Raw genomic sequence first — 19,537 nt, 5'->3', positions numbered from 1 at the left:
GTGTGTACGAGAAGGAATTTCGTCGTCCTTGCATCCACTACAGCCTCTTACTCCGCCTCCTTCTTGACCTCTTTCTTGATAATCCCCTTCACTACCTCCACCCATCCTTCTTTGGTGGCCTCCGTTTTGCGATGGCTTCTTTGTTCGCCTCGACAACCTCCCCTTGCTCACATGATGGGCGGTCTCGAAGGCAGGCGATCTTCGTCTTGAATATATCCATCTCTTCCTTCATTAAGTCTCTCTCATTATTCCATTCCTCTCTATCGTTCATCCACTCTTTGAGCAACGTTGCTTTCTCTTTCCTCCATTCTTTCATCTCCGTCTCGAATGTGGAGAGGCGTGTGTTAGTGGTTCCAAATGTGGAGAGTTTGCTTGCCACAAGAGAAGCCAGAGAGAGAGAGAGAGAGAGAGAGAGAGAGAGAGAGAGAGAGAGAGAGAGAGAGAGAGAGAGATCGCAATCCATGTACGTTCACCTTTTCAAAAACTAATTACACCAGCTTGTAGGATACTTTATTGTGAGTATGTGGTAGTGTTGCCTTGCTGTAGCTGCACTTGCCCTGCATGTTGAGAGAGAGAGAGAGAGAGAGAGAGAGAGAGGCCCTTGCAAGTGGTGTAAAAGAACAAGAAGCAAAACAAACGAACAGACTGTGGAGGGATTGTAGCCAGCAAGGGAAACAGTAACCGAACAGAAACCCTAGAATGCATACTTCAACCCATTTGGATACCGTCTTGTTAGTAGGCAGGTATCTCACTGTCTTTAAATTGTGCATGAGAGCTTGTCAATACTTGGGTCTGCATACGATGGGAAACACACAAACACAAACGTCAATTGGAAGACACATGATATTATGCATAAAGACGCACAAGTTGGCCATGTACCTCACAAACCTTCACAAGAGACGTAAGATGGAATGCCTCTAGTTCTTTAGATGTAAGAGACTGTTTTGACAAAAACAAAACAAAAACTTACCATGCCTATTCCTCTGGAAAGCCTCAAATCTAGGCTAATTACGTGTGTTGTTCGCTTTGTTTTAAAACTCTGATAATCCTTGTCCCTTCTTGATGAAGCTTTTGGTTGTTCCTCTGACCGCATGGGCTGCCTCGGAGGTGTTTTTGGCGGTGAGCAAGAAGCAGATTTATTCACTGCAGGTACAGCTATATCTGCATTATTCTCTTTTCCACTTTTAGTCATTGGACTGTCCTTGTGTATGCTCATCATCAGCATGTGAAGCTCTAACAAAAGTTCAACACTTCCTGCATTTGCAACTGCGGTCTCATACCCCTTTTTCCATACCTGCAGCGCATCTTGGTCCTTCCCTAATCCAACCAGGGCATGACCTGCATTGACAGATTCGTGTTAAACAAGGGTCTCGGAATAGACACACTTATTTGAAAAACTACGGAGAACTGGATCATTGACCTAACTATGAAGATTGAATCTCATCGCTAACATGCTGTAAAAGAAACACAAATTGCTAACAGGACAAAATCTAATTTTAAATCTGTTCAAGAGTTCAAGTTTGCATAGTAATCTCTCTCTCTCTCTCTCTCTCTCTCTCTCTCTCTCTCTCTCTCTCTCTCTCTCTCTCTCTCTCTCTCTCTCTCTCTCTCTCTCTCTCTCTCTCTCGCGCGCGCGCGGTTCAGTCGTACGATTAAGACCCATCCCTTGTAAGGTTAAAGTTTAAGCCAAAGCGGTAGGCTGCTTGAAGCAGAGGCCTCGCTTGAAATAGGGCCCCTGCTTGAAGCAGCGGGGGAAGCTCTCTCTCTTGCGCACACCCTCCATCATGAAAATATATACATCACATAAATAACTTGAGAGGTATGAACCGGACTTAAAGGACGATCTACCATAAGATTTTTTTGAACGCGTCAAACAATTGAGATCTTTTATGGAAGTACTTGTGTAATGAGTGCTGACAAAGACATTCTTAAAGACAGCCCGACTTATAAGATCAGCACCAAAATCATGCAAATTCTTCACATCAAACCTAAATAAAAACTTAAACCTTTCCTGATACAAATTATGACTACTTCTAGCTACTGAAAAGAAAGAAGGGTCGAAAGAACATACTTGAGAGTCATTAAGTTTATTGGTTGAAGCTGTAAAAGAAGTAAAAGAGTTTTTTATTTTTGTTGTAAGGTCAATGTTTCATATCAACGGCCACCTCAAGGCTAAAGATCCCAAGGCTAGATAGGTGCTAACCACACTCCTCATTTGTATAGCAAGGCTGTTGCAAAGCAATGAGGTCCTTAAATAAGCCTGCTTGTATACTCAAAAGATCATCGACAATAGCGTGCAATCGAGCGCCGATGATCCCTTGCTAGAATCACTACTTAACCTCTCCTCTCACAAGAGATATTTCATGAAACAACACAAGAAACCCTTGATCCAAAGGACCCACATTAAGATGTTATTTGCATTTTTAAGATTTTGAAGTAACACAATTATGAATTTAAAACACATACAATCTATTTTATAATTTTATCCCAAAAAAACAAAAAAACAAACAAACAAACCATGACAAAGCAAAAAAAAAATCACGCTCGTAACAAAAGAAAACCAAAGTTGAGGCAAAAAGAAACTCTACACAATTGAGCATAATAAAGCCAATATTACAAAAGGAACAAAATATTTATCTTTATTTAAGACAAAATGAAACAAGTAAATCAAATACACACACATAAAATCAAATTGACACATGAGTATAAGATCAATAGTTGTTGGGGTATCCACACCCTCCCTTTATATCTCCATGAAGCTCAATAGCAACAAGTCACCTCTTGAAAGAAAATAAAAAAGATTTGCATGTCCGCTAGATGACTTAACAATATACCTTCATAATGTCAAAATAGTCTTAACATACAAATTTTAAGAGCGGATAAAACACTCACAAAAATACAAAAGCAAGGGACACAAGAAAACAGAAAAAAGAAAAACTAAATCACTTTATTTGTTACTAAACAAAACTAGATAAAACAAACCATTAATCACTTTAAAATGCTTTTAGAAAAGGCATAAGAAAAATAAGTTTAAGAAGCTTACTTGACTAAAACTTGAAAAAAGTAAGAACCATAGCACTCCCAGACGCGCTCGCTGCTGCTGTGCTAACCCCATCGCTCCCACCCTCCCCCCAGCGCTGCCGCTGCCGCTGCCGCTGCTGTCCCCCCCCCCCCCCCCCCCCCCCCCCCCCCCCCCCCCCCCCCAGTCCCCTGCTGCCCCCCCTCGCGCTGCCCTTATCCCTGCCCGCCCGCTCGCCCCCAGCCCAGCTGCCGCCTCAGTCCCCCGCTGCCCCCCCCTCGCGCTACCCTTATCCATACCTGCCCGTTGCACACGCACCCCCCCCCCCCCCCCCTCGGCCTTGGCGCGCTAGCCCGCCCGTGGGGTTCCTCCGCATCGACAACTCTCTGCAAATCGACACCTTCGGCACCTGTTTCATTTCTTTGGAGCAGTGGTTGGCGCGCCGAATTGCACCGCCCTCCCGTCGTCGCCACCTTCTTACGCCTCAGCAGTAGACACAGATGGAGACTCCAGCTTCACCACAGAGGGACTCGCCAGAAGCCCCCTCGCCCGACCCCGCTGAGTCCACCATTCGACTTGCTCTATCGCCTACAGAGCAAGCGAGCCTTGTCACAGAGGTAGAGAGATTGCAGGCGACTTCGGTCATCTGCAAGGTTCTCGGCACCCGACCTAGCAAAGGAGAGCTGCGAGACCTTCTCCAGGCCCGCCTTCTCGCAGAGGTGGGCAAGATCTTGGATGTCCAGATTCTCGGACGGGGGTACTACCAGATCGAGTTCGAGACCTCCGAGATGGCTTCCAAGGTCATTGCTATGAGTCCACTGGCCATCCGAGCATCACGCGCACATTTTCAACAGCGGCGACATGGTTTTGACCCGACTTCGGACGTGCTAGTACAGGAGGCAGACATCCCCATCTCAGTTTGCTTTCCGGGTTTACGGAGGGAGTACCTACCACTTCTCTCCAAGATTGGCTCCGCCATCGGGACTGTCCTGGAGTCACCTCGCACGGCGGCATCAGTTGCTGCCAAGGCGACTGGCATTCCCTCAGTTCGAGTTTTGGTCAGAGATACCCACACGCTCCCGAAGGCCATCCTTCTGCCTCGGGTGAGTGGGGGTTGGTTTAGACAGAGTGTTGAGTACTCGGGTCTCCCAAACCAGTGCTTCATTTGTAGACAGATGGGCCACTTAGCGAAGGCCTGTCCACAGAGGAGGCCTCGACCTACACCTCAGCCTCAGCCCCAGCCTGCCAAGGCTGGGCCGCAGCCACAGCCAGCGGCGCAGCGCACAGATTCAAAGCCACCCTCCGAGCATGGGGCTCTAGCGGAGGAGAGGTGGCAGCAGGCCCATGGCCGTCGACACCAGGGGCCACAGCGACAGCCTGGCCCTCAGAGTGGCCCGCAGGTACCTACTCAGCAGCAGTGGGTTCCCACGGGGAACCGTTTTGGCCCTCTTGAGCAGGAGGAGCCCCCTACGCCAACCTCCACCTCCACTTCACCCTCGCCAGCTGCCCCACCTTTAGAGTTCCCCTCCTCCTCCTCATCCTCCCCCCGCCATCTACTCCCGCCCACTCCTCTCCTCGCCCATCTACTTCTACCGCCCCACCCAGCTTCTCTTCCCCTCCGCCCCCCCCTACTCCTTCTCCCCCCCCTCCTGCTCCAGTTCCACAGTTGACTCGGGAGACTGGTCCCTCGCCGGCGGCTAGGAGATCTCTTGGCAGCGCCTTTACCACGAGTCGCCTAGCGAGAGAGGGTCTACCCTTCTTGCGACCCCCTCTACAGATTCAGACTTCTTCCCTTACAGCCATCCCCCGTGGTCTGACGAGCATTAACCTACGACGCCACTGGGATTTCTTCGACTACGGGTTCACTCACTTTCTCGGCGATTCCGCAGCAGACCACGAGGCAGCCTGCTTCAGGGTCCACGCTTTGTTCCTCGCAGCTAGGGGGGCAAAGGCCTTGGACTCGGCAGTTGGTTTCTCCTTCCCCCTCTGTGGTAGGACCGAGACAGAGTGGTCCCTCGACTCAATGGTGGGATGGTTGCATACACAGGTTCTCGAGTTCTCTCACCACATGGGTGAACTTGGAGTTACAGATTTGCTGCAGACTTTGTGACCACTGGCCAAGTTTGCGGTGACACCCCCAGACTCAGCAGGATGTAGGCACATTGTGGTGTACTTTTTTGCTGATACGCAGTGTTTGCCTTGCTATGTATACATTCATGAGGACTCCTAGACAGAGAAGGTTGCTTTACGCACGGCTCGCTCTACCTGGGCTTGGGCTAGGCACTCACTGCAGTCTCGCCTATATAGAGGACGCTCGGATGCGGATTACTCCCCATCCAAGCCAGCCTCGAAGATATCTCGTCTTGCTGCTGCTGCAGCATCTGTTCTCTCTCGTTCCCCATGAGGATCGTCTCATGGAACGTGCAGGGACTAGGTGGGCCCCAGTTTCAGCGACAGCGGGGCCGATTGCGTCAGGAGCTTCAGCGCTGCCTTGTGGGTGGAGAGATTGATCTCCTCATGCTTCAGGAGCACCATTTGTCTGAGAGCTGCATTCGGCGTTGTGGTCAGATTTTGCATGGACGATATGACACCTTTTGGTCAGCTGCTTTTGGACCTGGAGGTATCCAGGGTAGGGTATGTATGACTATTGCGGACTCATTACAGCAGGCCATTGTGGGCAGAGGGATTATTGTGCCAGGTAGGGCCCAGTGGATCACTATGCACGTTCAGGGTGGCCTTGTGGGCTTCCTGAACATCTATGCACCCAATGCGACGAGTGCTCGTGCAGAGTTTTGGTCGCAAATTGTTGAGTCTTTGCCACAGGCTGACCATTGGTGTGTAGGAGGGGACTTCAACATGTTGGAGGACCCTTCTGACAGGATTGGAGGCAACCATGCTACTGTGCATGGAGTGGAGTTAGCAACTTGGGAGAGGTTTTGTTTGACTTTGAGGGTCTCGGATACATGGCAGCACTCTGGCTTTGTGAGGCCTCCAAAGAGTCTTGCTTTCTCTAGATCGGACCGCAAAGTGGGAGGAGTAAATGTATCGCGGATAGATCGCTTCTACACTAGTGATCACTTCAGTGACTTGGGAGGATCAGTGGGCATCCTGGCAGGGACATCCTTCTCGGACCATTCACCCGTGATCCTCACAGTGGCAGACAGGCAGAGGAGTGGGAGCACGATGCTTCGCATCCCAGAGCGGGTCTTGTTGGACTCAGCACTCAGAGAGCGGGTAGAGGCTCTCTGGACAGAGGGCATGGACAGCCAGGCTCTTCCTGCAGACAGAGTGGCCTCAGGCCTAGCTCAGCCTAGCCATTTTGTTCTCCAGGAGTCTTTGGCTCGACGGGCTGCAGCGAGAGAGGAGAAGCAACGCCTCAGACGAGGCATTGCTTCACTACAGAGGATACAGGAGCAGCATCCAGACAGTCCATGGTTGGAGGAGCAGTTACAGCAGGCTTGACAGGAGCTTGCTTGCACAGAGGAGAGGCGTCATGAGTTTGCCTTTCACCGACAGGCATCTCAGTGGACTCAGGTGGGTGACAGAGTGACAGGTGCTTTCTTTGAGACAGTGGGACCTCAGCACTCGCATGCCAAGGTCAATCAATTGAGGAGACCTGATGGGTCAGTCGTTTGTGAGCCCGAGGATATGCATGCAGTTGCTACTGACTTTTACAGTGAGTTACTGTCGGCTGAGCCCCAGTCAGAGCGGCACGATGCATGGAGGGAGCAGGTTTGGGCACAGATGCCTTGTCTTGTGACAGAGGAGATGCGCCAAAGGCTAGAGCTGCCACTTCAGCTTGAGGAGATGCACACGGCTCTTAGGGCCCTTCCTCGTGGTAGCTGTCCAGGTGAGGATGGGTTGACTCCCAGCTTTTTCTTGGAGTACTGGGACCTGCTTGGCCCTGATCTTTGCAGTGCCTTTCAGTACATTTTGCACACAGGAGTGATGCCTGATAGCATGAGTGAGGGCCTGATTTACCTCATTCCTAAGGAGGGTGGCATAGGTGGCTCCTTGGATGAGATTCGAAATTGGCGCCCCATCACCATCCTCAACTCAGCCTACAAAATTCTTGCCAAGGCTCTGAGTTTGAGGATTCAGCCACTTTTGGAGAGCCTTATACATGGGACTCAGACAGGTTTTGTCAAGGAACGCAGTATCCTTGACAACATCTTCACTTTTTGGGAGGCTTCTGCCTTGGCACGGCTCCGTGGGGAGGACCTTGTGCTTCTTCTTCTCGATTTTGAGAAGGCATACGACAGAGTTGACTGGGACTTTCTAGAGGGCACTTTACGCAGGATGGGCTTCTCTGATGCTTGGATCATAGGGGTGTCAGCTTTCTACAGACAGGCTCACAGTCAGGTGCTTTTGGCAGGAGGTAGAGGTGAGCGTTTCATGCTCACACGATCGGTCAGACAGGGTTTTCCTCTTGCCCCCTTCCTCTTTTTGTTCCATGCGGAGACGATGAGCAGATTTTTGGTGTCACAGCAAGTTGGTCTGAGGGGCTTAGCACTCCCTATACGGGGAGATGAGCTTCTGGACACTGAGTTTGCCGACGAGTCAGCCTTGTACTTATAGGGCCAGGAGGCCAATCTTCACAGATGTGAGCAGGCTTTAGAGACCTTCTGCTATGCATCGGGCGCACTGATCAACAGGAGAAAGACAGTGGCTTTCTCGGTTGGCAGTGCTCCCGTGCCAGATTGCATGCTAGGAGAGGGTTTTAGATGGATTCCCCCATGGACTGCAGTTCGATACTTGGGTTGTCAGGTTGGCCTGGACTTGTCCCCCGAGCAGCAGATTGCTCCGCTTCTCCTGTCCATCAGGAGAAAGCTGTTACATTGGAGCTCAACACGCCTTTCGCTGGCTGGCAGAGTAGTAGTTGCCAATCAGGTGCTGTTGGCGACTATGTGGTACATCACTTCGTGCTGGATCTTCTCGAGTTCTTGTAACAGTCAGGTAGAGAGGCTGATCAGGAACTTCCTTTGGTCAGGTCGTGACACTCAGATTGCCCGAGCCAAGGTGGCTTGGTCGGTCATCACACTTCCTTGTTCTCAGGGAGGGCTTGGGATCATTGATCCAGCACAGTAGAGCAGAGCCCTTCTTGGGAAGTTCGTTGTCAAAGGACTTCTTCCAGGCGAGGAGCCCTGGAAGGAATTCTTGCTGCAGAGGCTTCGTGCCAGGGTGCCTCAGTCAGGAGGCCCTTGGCAACCTTCGACCAGATAGATCTTTACAGAGATGCGCCGAGTTGGTTTGAGCAGGAGACTGGAGGACCGCTTCGCTGTGAGTTTGCTTCGATCTTGGGAGCTCTTACGGCGTGGCTTGGAGCAAAGACAGCCGACGTGCACGGAGGAGCGCCTACGACAGCCCCTCGTCTGGAACCCCATGGTTAGCACTCAGAGAGGCCACTTGGTTGGGAGCCGGCCTCATGTTTCTTGGGGTCCCATGGCAGCAGGTCCAGCGCGCTCTCTAGGTGACTGGCTAGAGTTCACAAGCTTGTCAGAGGAGGTGCAGGGTCTCCAGCTGCAGGGCATGAGAGGGGTACAGAGCATGTGTCAGGACATCTCAGAGTCAGTTCGAGCTGAGTGGCTCACGCCTCTCAAGCCAGTAGCACCCAGGTGGATGGGAGCCTTCACTCGACTGGAGGTTCTCATTTCAGTCAGAGCCTGCTCAGAGACTGTCCCAGCCCTGTTCTTTGAGCTCCAGGGTGGGGGACGATTACAGCGAGTTGCAGTAGAGGCCCCGCAGGTAGCAGAGTGCTGTTTCCAGAGGATTTGAGTTGTGGGCATCTGTGGGAGGACTTGCGTCATAGTCCCTGACCCAGCATCTCTTGAGACTGGACACTGGAGGCTTTGGGCTTGGGAGTGTTGTCCACTGGCACGAGTACAGTGGGATCCTGGTGAGTGGCTATGGAGGGACCCCTTCTCTTCTGTAGACCGCCCTGGAGTCCCTTTCTTTCAGTACACTGTTCGGCTTGGACGTCATATACTTGCCGCACAGAGAGAGGCCCGCCCCGCTGCAGCACGTCATTGGCAAGAGGAGGGCCTCACAGTCGATTTCTTGGCAGCCTTTTGGCAGAGGCTGTGGGACTCAAGACAGCCGAGGCGCGTCACTTTGTTTCAGTGGCTGGTTGCACACAGAGCCACAGAAGTAGGGAGCTGGCTTGTACATAGTGGTCTCTCGGCCACATGTGCAGCCTGTGACTAGTTGGTGGAGAGTCAGCGGCATTGTCTTTGGGACTGTCCCTCGGCCCAGCAGGTGTGGCTACGAGTTCTTCGGCTCATGCCTGCCCTCTCCACAGCTCGACAGTACACTTGGGGGGCAGCGGCTTGGTCCACCCTCACGGGCCTGGCACTCCAGTTTGAGCTATCTTCCACCAGCAAGATGATAGCGATGCAGGGGGGGCGACCTACACTCCAGCCTGCTACAGAGCTTACTCCACAGAGTGGTGCAGTGAGAGAGATGAGTGTTGGGAGCTCATCAGTGGCCTGACTCTTTGGTTCATCTGGCGGGCCCGCTGTTTTCGCATCTTTGAGGCTCGCCCTGTACCACCAACAGAGACTGTTCGTGACTTTTGGCTAGAGCTGATTCATACTCTTAAAGGACAGCTTGAGGGACTACAGGGTAGCTCCGACCGCATGCGAGAGCGCCGCGAGGCTTTCCTTGGACTCTGGCGCCCTGGGCCTTTCTTCACCATAGTCCAGGGGGTGCTCAAATGGCACTACTGTCCACCTGTGTGGCTCTTCCCTCCTCCCATTTCTTGATTTAGCCTCATTGTACATATGCTGCTCTTTTTCACTGGGAGAGTCTCCCCATCATTCTTGTTGTAGCCCTCTCTTGGAGAGGTGGATGTAGCCCTACGGGCAGTTCTCATTAGCTAATAGAAGGATCTTTTTCTCGGAAAAAAAAAACTTGAAAAAAGTACTGAACTTTAAACTAGCAAGGATAAGACAACTCAAAGACTTAATCCTAGAAATCAAACTCCAAACAACAACTCCTAGAAGGACAAATTTTTAAATCCTAATGTAAGCTAAATACTAGAAATGAATACTACTACGAACCTGCCTAGAGGCAAGCATAACCAAAGTAGAAAAAGATCAAAACTTGGCAATATGCAGCCTTAACTTCACTACTTGTCCAAACAGGAAGAATAAGATTATCACCTCTATCATGAATAGCCTAGATAGCAAGTATGACATCCCTACTCGCGTCATCAGTGCCCAAATGTAGGTGCAAGTTTGTATAGAGTTCATTCACGCTTTGAACATACTCTATAAAACCAACGAATTGAGATTCTATCACCCTCCGGAGGTGATGGGCATACTCAACCATGATTAAGGCTAGCATTTGTCAAGTAAGAGCAAGAATACCAAAAGCAATAAAGATTTGAACAACTTAATGTGTTACCAAGTCGAACAATAAGTCGTCTTTTAAGCTCCCCACTTTCATTGAATTTAATACTGATTATCTTATACATTCCAAAGGAAGAAACCTGGAAAATAAATTTACAACGGCATAGAAATGAACTACAAACACAAAAGCGACTTTCAAAGCCTTCGTTGTTGAAAGAACATCAGCACCATACCAACAGCAATGCAAGTTTTTGTTTATTCCCAGGTAAGGTGACCACTTGTATAACTGGCCTGTACATCGTAGAGGGCGGTACTAATTCAGTTACCTGTTAACTTTACACAAAGCACTCAGAAGAAAAGAGAACATAGAGGAGTCCAGCGACTAGAATGTCACTGCGCACACGCAAAGTTCAAACCGACACCCAATAGGCCCCAAAGATTGGCGCCCCTTTCGGTATTTCTTTATTCAATTAAGAACATACAATCCGGACACATAGATCAAAGTCTCACAAAGCTGTTCAAACCTAGCGAGTGCTGAGATTGCAGGTTTTCGACCCAATTTCGGAAACATAACGACGCCAAATCCCCTCAAAAGTACCTGTCTAGGACAGATTCCCTCGCAATTTAGAAGATTTCCAGTGAGCTGTAACAGAATTTCAGCATGATGTACTTCCCTGTTTTGTCACTGCTATGTGCCCAAAGGGCTGCCTACGCATCCCAAGGCCTTCTCGAGGCACCCCTGGTGCTCTCTGTTTTGGATCGTTTCGAACACGTCTACGCATGTCCCAAGGGCTCCCGCACACAATGAGACACTCCCCCTGTGATTTGGACAAATTTTCTCGCGAGAAAACTTTCCAATCTTTCGCAATGGAATTGTGCGTACCTGTGGGGGATTAGCAATTAGCTAATCCGGTTCTTGTTCAAAAGGCTCTTGCCTTGGCAAACGCGCATAAAACCCCCAAAATTGTACATAGTCAACTGAGAAGCCCAACTAGTGGGGCATTACCATATGTGCAAAGGGGAGAGAGAGATACGCGAGAGCAAATCATCGCGCTACATGAGACAAAGGAGAAGGCAAACTCTCCATTAAAGCTGTGAACCTGCACCCACTACTCACACACACTCTGTAAATGCACAATGAGCAAAATCAGCCTCCTCTCTCACTTTTGGGCGCCCCCAGCTGGGATGGACTGAGTGTTGACCTGCAGGTTGCCCTCCTACAGCCAAGTGTCCAGTTTGCACCTTTGGTTTAATTCCCTAATTCCACAACTTATAAAGTCGTAAATGACTTGCCGAATGGCCCAAATTCTCTGATGGCGCACACAAGCTTCCATACTCATCAGAATTCAGTGCTAACTGGCCCCACCAATCCCAGAGTGATCGACCTAGACTCCTGATGTGAAAAACATGTTCGGCCGCAACCGTTTCACACTGGCCATGCAATGTCTACTTGCATCTTTTCAAGGGTTCTAAGGGGGGAAAAAAAAAAGTAAAAATAAAATAAATAAAAATATGAAGTACATATTTAAAGAAGGCAACAAGAAAAATACACCTCCTGGTGACATACCCCACCCTTGAAATACTCCTAGTGACCTTGCTTGCATGCCAATAATACATGTTGATATCTCTTGATATCACATATATTCTATGATGGGAATCCAAGATATACATGCTTCCAGAAATGTCGGGTTCGACAATTAGACAATCCCACCAACCTGGCTACCACACATATATCAAGCATACAAGTCTTCTAGTGTACTCTCAAGCACAAACTTCTCTGCCAAATTCTGTATGGAAAGAGAATACAATTGCTAAACTACTCCTTTGAGCATCATGAACCATGTTGTTAACTTGCTGCAAAGGGCTAGATCAAGTCACTGTGGGTTCCATCTGAAAGGCTTCAAGATATAGTTGCAATAGCCGAGGTGCATCAAGTTTCAACCAATCCAGACTCTTCTAACCATTTAGCATCCAAAGATGGATAATTCTTGAGCTTCACCACACAACGTCTTGCAACCTCTCCTCTAATCTTCCTCTCCTTATGTGCCAATTTATGTTCAAGAACAAGAATCTCATCCAATTCTTCCACTTCGGGTTCTTCCTCATCAAGCATATTCTCTAGCACATCACCAATACCAACAAAGGGCCTTAGAAGGTTGACATGAAAAGCATTATGTATTTTCCCACCTTCTGGTCGCTTCAACCAGTAAAAGCTACATCGCTGATCTTTTTTGAAATTTGAAAAGGACCATAATATCGCATATAGAGCTTTGGAAACAAACATTCCTTGCCTTTCCTTTTCCTTAATTTGGCCTTTTCAAAGCGCAAAAGTACACAATCACCAACTGAAAATACAAGTTCATGACCGTGACGATCAGCAGCTTTCTTTTGCTTAGCCCGAGTCTTTTCAAGAGCAATCTTTATCTTCTTGTAAATTTATCTTTTTGTATGTTTCATCCATATCTTGCACATACTTGTCAGCCTCAAATATCTTGTCCTTAGTTTGCAAAATGGAAGGGACTTTCTTCCCTCCTTCCACCATCTCAAATGGTGCCTTACCTGTTGACATATGCACAGTGTTATTGTAAGCATATTCAACCAAAAGGAGATGGTGTTCCCAGGTTGCCTTATGCTCGAACACATAACATTTGAGTAGATCTAGGACAATAGAATTTTCCTCTTCTGACTGTCCATCAGTTTGTGAACGAAATGAAGATGAGAACTTTAGTGTAGTGCGCATGTTCTCAAACAATGCCTTCCAGAAAGGACTCGTCATACATGGATCCATGTCACTGACAATTGACTGAGCCATTCCGAAATATTTAAAAATATTGCTCATGAATATCTTGATCATGTGTTCTGTCTTTATCTTCTTCCTAGCAGGAATGAAATGGGCCTGCTTACTGAACCTACAAATGATAGTCCAAAACCCATCATTGCTTGTTTGCGTTCTTGGAAGATCAAAGATAAAGTCCATCGCTATGCTTTCCCATGGCCTATCAAGCATAAGCAATGGCTGCAACAATCCCGGTTGCATTTTCCTATCACATCTGACTTTTTGGCATACCAAGCATGATCTCACAAATGTGTCAACATCTTGACGTAAAACTGGCCAATAGAAGAATGCCTCATCCCCTTTTACTATGGCATCAATTCCACGATGCCCAGCATATGGTGGAGCATGACTTTCCATCAAAACTTTTGGCCTTAACTCATTAGTAACACATAACTTTCCGTGCATCATGAGAAAGTCATTCTTAAGCATTTAGTGCTCATGATGTTACCCATCAACAAGCTGATCATAAATCCTTGCAAAATTCCAATCTTCACCATATTGTGTCTTCGTTTCGTCTAGTTCACAATGATACGGAATTGAAGCTGCCGAAATTTGGGGCTTTTGTGACAACGCATCAGCCAACACGTTCTTTTTCCCTTGCACATGCACAATCTGAAAATGGAACATTGACAAGATGTTTGCCCTTCGCATGTGTTTCTCAGACAACTTCATTTGTGTGAGAAAGTATTGCAAGGTTTGATGATCTGTTTGGACAAGAAAATCAGCCCCTAGTAGATAGTGTTTCCAACTAGTGAGAGCGTGTCACGATTGTGACTATGTTGCAATATTACATACACTCCTAGTTGCAGATACGCGAAGTGCCATGCCAAGGAGGATCCCTGCGCTTGGATGGTCACGACCCTTCGCTCAAGAGACGTGCCCCTTCGCCAAAAGCCACCCTCCTTCGACAACTAGTCACACCCCTTCGCTCTACAGGGCGACTCTTCGCCCAATGGTTGCAGCTATTCGCCGAAAGGATGTGTCTTTACGTCTAAAGTCATGTCTCTTCACCAGGAGACGTGTCTTTTCATTTGTGTCTCTTCGTCTCCTATATAAGGAGCCCATTGTACTCAGTTTCAAGCAATCATCAATCAATCAAACACAGAGTCTTCTAAGTCTTGTTTCTGAGTTCGGTTCAAGTTTCTTAAGTCTTAATCATTGGTTTAAGTACTTAATTAAAGATTAGCACCTAGAATCCTTACAATGGTATCAGAGCCAATTTTTTTCTCGGGACACAAAGGTTGTGAGCCTCTCACCCTCGCCGCTACCCTCTCCCCCCCTTCCCGGAGTTGCATGGAAGCAGAAGAAAGGTGGTCCTTCCTAATGGAGTATAACCGGCGTATGTAACCCTCCCCGCTCCCGAAACAAACGCTATCAAAAGAAAGATGGAATTCCACTTCTTTGTTGATGGTATGAGGTAACATGAATTTATCCGTTCCAATTACATAAAATAAAGGACAAAGACGTAGATGTGTGTGTGCGGCGTGCCACGTACCCGGTGATTTTTTGGGAAAATTTTCTGCTGGTGACTCTTCATGTGGCATTTCGTGGGGATGTGACTCTTTGCGTACCCTTTCCTCGGATGGTGCCCACTGCCTCTTCGAACCCATGTGTTTGCACCCCTTCACACGAAAGGCACTCAACCGGTAGGCAACCACCCCTTTCCACTCCTAGATTGTGCACGTGTGAACCTTTTTCCTAGCACTGGCTTCTCCAATCACTTGGCGGGCTGCTTCACTGAAACGTTGCCACATAAACCTCTTCACTAGTTTGTTTTTACGCTAATAACCAGCAGCGCGTAAAGTTTATTAAACCCAGCAAAAAGCTTTTTTTTAAACGTGACCGGCCAGCCTCAATTTTTTTATTAAAAAAAACCTCATATGAACACACCCAGCCTGCATTTTATAAAAAACATCAGCCAGCCAACGTTTAACAAAAACATCAGCAGCCAGCATTTAACAAAAAAAATGTCAGTCAGCCAGCCCTCTTGTTCGCACTCCCACACTGGCGAGATTCTCTCAGTACAAGTGCAGTGTATTGATGAGCGCGCGGCGGTGTGTGCAAGTGATAGAGCACGCGAGGAAGTGCAATGTGTGTGCTCCTCAACCTCTTCAAGATCCATTACCAGCACCAGAAGCAGACCCCTTATAGCAGGAGTATTGTGGGTATGTGACATATCGTCATGCCACACAGTTCAGTTACTCTTGCTGAGCAATCACATGGCCGGATCACAAGATGGAAACGATCATATTATGCCGGAGGACCCGATAGCAGTTCTCAAAGCGCAAATGGCAGCACTTTCCAGGAGCCTCGAATCAATTCACTCTCGCTTCAAGCATATGCAGACGCAAAACACTTCTCAGAGTCGTCCTACTACTTCTCGAACGATTAATGCTACTTATCTGCCATCTTCTTCCGACACTTCAGTGGTCGACCAAGAAGAACCACTCAAACTAAAGGCTTCGAAACTCAAATTTTCTCACCCAAAGCATGGTTTCTCAGAGACAACTAGACACAAAGTATCTTCGTGCGAGCAACAAAAGTCTCAGCATGAATATTCTTGGAAATGCTACAATTCTAAGCAACCAACTTCTTATTCAAATCATCAGCAATATAAAGCTTCCAAAGGATCATCAGCAATACAAGATGGGCTTACTTAGTGACACATATATCCGACCCTAGTCAAGTACTCGGTCGTGAATGCCGCAACGCTGGACAAGTTCCCCCTCGCGAGCCATGCCCTACATTTAAGTCTTTCTTATTGGATGGTAGTAAAGTCGAAGATTTATTGATCCTTTCCTTGTACAAGAGGATTCTGCAGAGGTCTAAGAGGCAATAACTCCCTCTACCTCCCCCTTCTCAATTGGAAGCCTTAATACCCGCTGAGAAAGCTAAAGATTCAGAAGATTTCAATGCTTATGTGACAACCAACAAGCACACAACCCCTTCTTTGGCCGTGATCCAGGCAGGAAAATTCGCCTCGTCACCGCCCTTGCAGAATACACTCTTTGTCTCTAAACAGATACCAGATGCTATGGTGAATGATAATTCTTCAAACTTGAAGATACCAGTTCTTACCTTCAATCGTGCAAAGGATAAAGCAGATACAGATTCTTGTAGCACGACTTTAGTCGCTGCAAATGAATCTTTGGACACGGCTTATTCTATTGATAAACCTTTACAGATGGAAATACCTCCAAATACTACTCTCTCTCACGACTTTCTTCAGGAGGAGTTTACTGTTCCAGATAAACCAATGGAATACCTTACAGATTTCCAACCAGTGGTCATCACTCAACAGAAAACTCAAGTCAGTTTACCAATAATTTCACTCGAAGCAGATACAAATTCAATCTTTTATTGGACAAAGCTCTAAGTTACAAACAACTTTGACAAAGGCACTTATCAAGTTGCAGATATGATCAGTTTTCAGTTTGGCAAAATAGTCATGGTCAATAACAGTGTCATGACGTGGGACTTAACAGAAAGAGCTTTGGATGCAGAATCACTACAACAATACATTTCCTTCTTCTCGGAGTTTCTACAACTACCCTGGGTTTTATTTAAAGAGGGAGGGAATGTCACGATTGTGACTATGTTGCAGTATTACATACACTCCTAGTTGTAGATACGCGAAGTGCTATGCCAAGGAGGACCCCTACGCTTGGATGGTCACGACCCTTCGCTCAAGAGACGTGCCTCTTCGCTAAAAGCCACACTCCTTCGACGACTAGTCACACCCCTTCGCTCTACGGGAGCGACTCTTCGCCCAATGGTTGCAGCTATTCGCCGAAAGGATGTGTCTTTACGTCTTAAGTCATGTCTCTTCACCAGGAGACGTGTCTTTTCATTTGTGTCTCTTCGTCTCCTATATAAGGAGCCCATTGTACTCAATTTCAAGCAATCATCAATCAATCAAACACAGAGTCTTTTGAGTCTTGTTTCTGAGTTCAGTTCAAGTTTCTTAAGTCTTAATCATGAGTTTAAGTACTTAATTAAAGATTAGCACCTAGAATCCTTACAGAGCGTGAATTACTGCCAGCAATTCTTTCTCATAAACTTGCAAGTTCCTTTCCATCTTCACAAGAATTCTTCTCTCTTATGCGACTACTCAGCCATTCTCCATTAGAACTGCACCAAGGTTGTAGCCACATACATCACACTGAACCACAAAACGTTTCCAAAGATCTGGCAAAATGGTAACCGAACCTGAAATTAGCTTTTCTTTCAAGTGTTTGAAGGCTAGAATTTCCTTGGCTGTCCACTTGAAAGTAACTGCTTTCCCTTATAGTGCATGGAATGGAGGAGCAATCTAAGTAAAATTTCGGATAAACCTCTTGTAGTACGAACATAAGCCTAGAAAGCTTCGAATGTCATGAACGGACTTCAAGTCTAGCCATGACCTAATTGCTTCCACTTTGGCGAGATCCATGCATACCCCATCCTTTGAAACAATGTGCCCGAGGAAGTGAATCTCTTCCAAAAAGAATTCACTCTTTTTCGCATTAATGAGTAGCCTATTCTTGCGTAGCTCATTGAAAACTACGGTCAAGTGATCCCTATGCTCCTCTTCAGACTTTGAATAGACAATCATCTCATCGAAGAATGTACCCACGAAGTCTCTATGTGGTCTAAATATTTTGTCCATCATTCTATTGAATGTGGCAGGAGCATTTGTGAGGCCGAATGGCATGACAAGAAAGGCATAGAGACCAAATGTTGCCCTCAACGCAATCTTATGGACATCTTCTGGCCTAATGCGTATCTGGTGGTCCCCACTATTTAGGTCTATCCTGGTAAACAGTGACGCTCCATCAAGCCAATAAAGGATGTCATCTATCCTCGGTATAGGGAACCTGTTCTTGATGGTACCTTCTTCTGCACTAGGAGTACAAGCGAACAAAAAGGGGATGAACTGGGTTGAATCAGCCCCTTCTCTAAAAGCTCGTTGACCTGACTCGTAATCACTTTCTGTTGGGCTGCACTAACCTTGTACGGTGGTCTATTCGGTGGACTAGAACCTGGCACAAGATCTATGCTATGATCCTCAAGTCTCTCAGGAGGTAACTCCCCTGGCAAAGAGTCCGAAAAACAATCACTGAAACCACTCACAAAAGTTGACCTGTCTTTACCTAAGGTATTCAAATTAGATACAACTTCAGGTACTTCTTTTGCAAAGATCAAGTACGCAGAAAGATGATTCTTTATTACAGATGAAATAGCAGAAGCATAAACAATTGGAACAAACTCGCCTTTAAGCTTTACATCAAGGACATGAGTCTTTCCTCTATGTACAAGGGTAATCTTTTTGTAAGTATCCACCATAGCATGAAACCTGTAACACCATGGATACCCAATAACACATCAGAGCCCTCAAGTGGCATAATATGAAATTCTTCCGCATCCACATAACCCAAAATGGAGGTTACAAGCTATAAATGACCTAGGCATGCCATTAGGAAGAGGATGAGGTCTAGGAGGGCCTCTTTATTTGCCATGAGATTATAAAGGTGATTGACATTTTAACGAATACGTGCATGCCATGTGTGCAAGAATGGTGGGTGTGTAAGAGAGGTGTAAGAATTGTCAAAGGATGCACTTTTTCCCCCAAAAAAGGGGGGGACAACTTTATGATTTTCGGCCTTCCATAACTCCTACAAACGATCTGCGATTTGAGCGGAGATTATAGATCCGTAATCTACACGCCGAGCTCTTTCCGTAGATATATTACATGATATAGTTTTTCCCACTAGATTTTATTTGATTTTGGGGGGAAAATTTGAATTCAAATAAACTAGTCGTTTTGCCTTCTTGAATTCAAAACATGTCCTTTGATTGCTTTCTTAATACTAGTGTCACGTGACACATCCCAACCCCATGTGTCCGTGGACAAGCTACACTACAGCAGGGTTCAGTTAGTCAAGTCAAGTTTAGAATAGCAGTGATCTGGCACTTTTGTGAGTCTATTCGTAGACCGTGCATGCCCAGTCACTTAGCATAGATGCATATCCTCCGGTTGCACACAGCATGATCATCGGAATTCCCATCAGAATCCATTAGCATCAATTAGGGGAATTTTCCAGTGCATTTAGCCTATTTTCCTATTTTTGGTTATTTTCACTTATTATTTTTAAGTGACTTTCCAACAAAAGTAGGTAGGGCAATTTTGCTAAGTTTCTATATAAGCAAACCCAAGTTAGCAGTAATTGGCAGAAGAGGCAGCAGGAGCTTCCCGCTCAACAGGCAACTTCTCAGCAGAACCTCCCTCGCGCAGTACATCATCGCCATCTCCATCCCTTGCCTTGGCGATTCCTACCACAGAAGTTCCCCCGC

The 19,537-nt window shown here is 47.0% G+C and overlaps 1 protein-coding gene across 2 annotated transcripts in view; it reads right to left on the bottom strand.

Annotated features, from left to right (window-relative positions):
* Positions 1–19,537, bottom strand: part of SRFR1 (Tetratricopeptide repeat (TPR)-like superfamily protein) — a 122,393-nt gene that overhangs the window by 60,525 nt on the left and 42,331 nt on the right. For both annotated transcript variants that reach the window (XM_086488382.1, XM_086488380.1), the window contains exon 3: positions 971–1,338. In XM_086488382.1, coding sequence (XP_086344508.1) covers positions 971–1,338 — 368 coding nt within the window. The remainder of the gene's footprint in view (positions 1–970; positions 1,339–19,537) is intronic.

The sequence above is a fragment of the Adiantum capillus-veneris genome, chromosome 18, assembly GCF_014529385.1.
Source record: "Adiantum capillus-veneris isolate H3 chromosome 18, ASM1452938v2, whole genome shotgun sequence".
Lineage (NCBI taxonomy): Eukaryota > Viridiplantae > Streptophyta > Polypodiopsida > Polypodiales > Pteridaceae > Adiantum > Adiantum capillus-veneris.
This window is presented reverse-complemented; position numbering and strand designations above follow the sequence as displayed.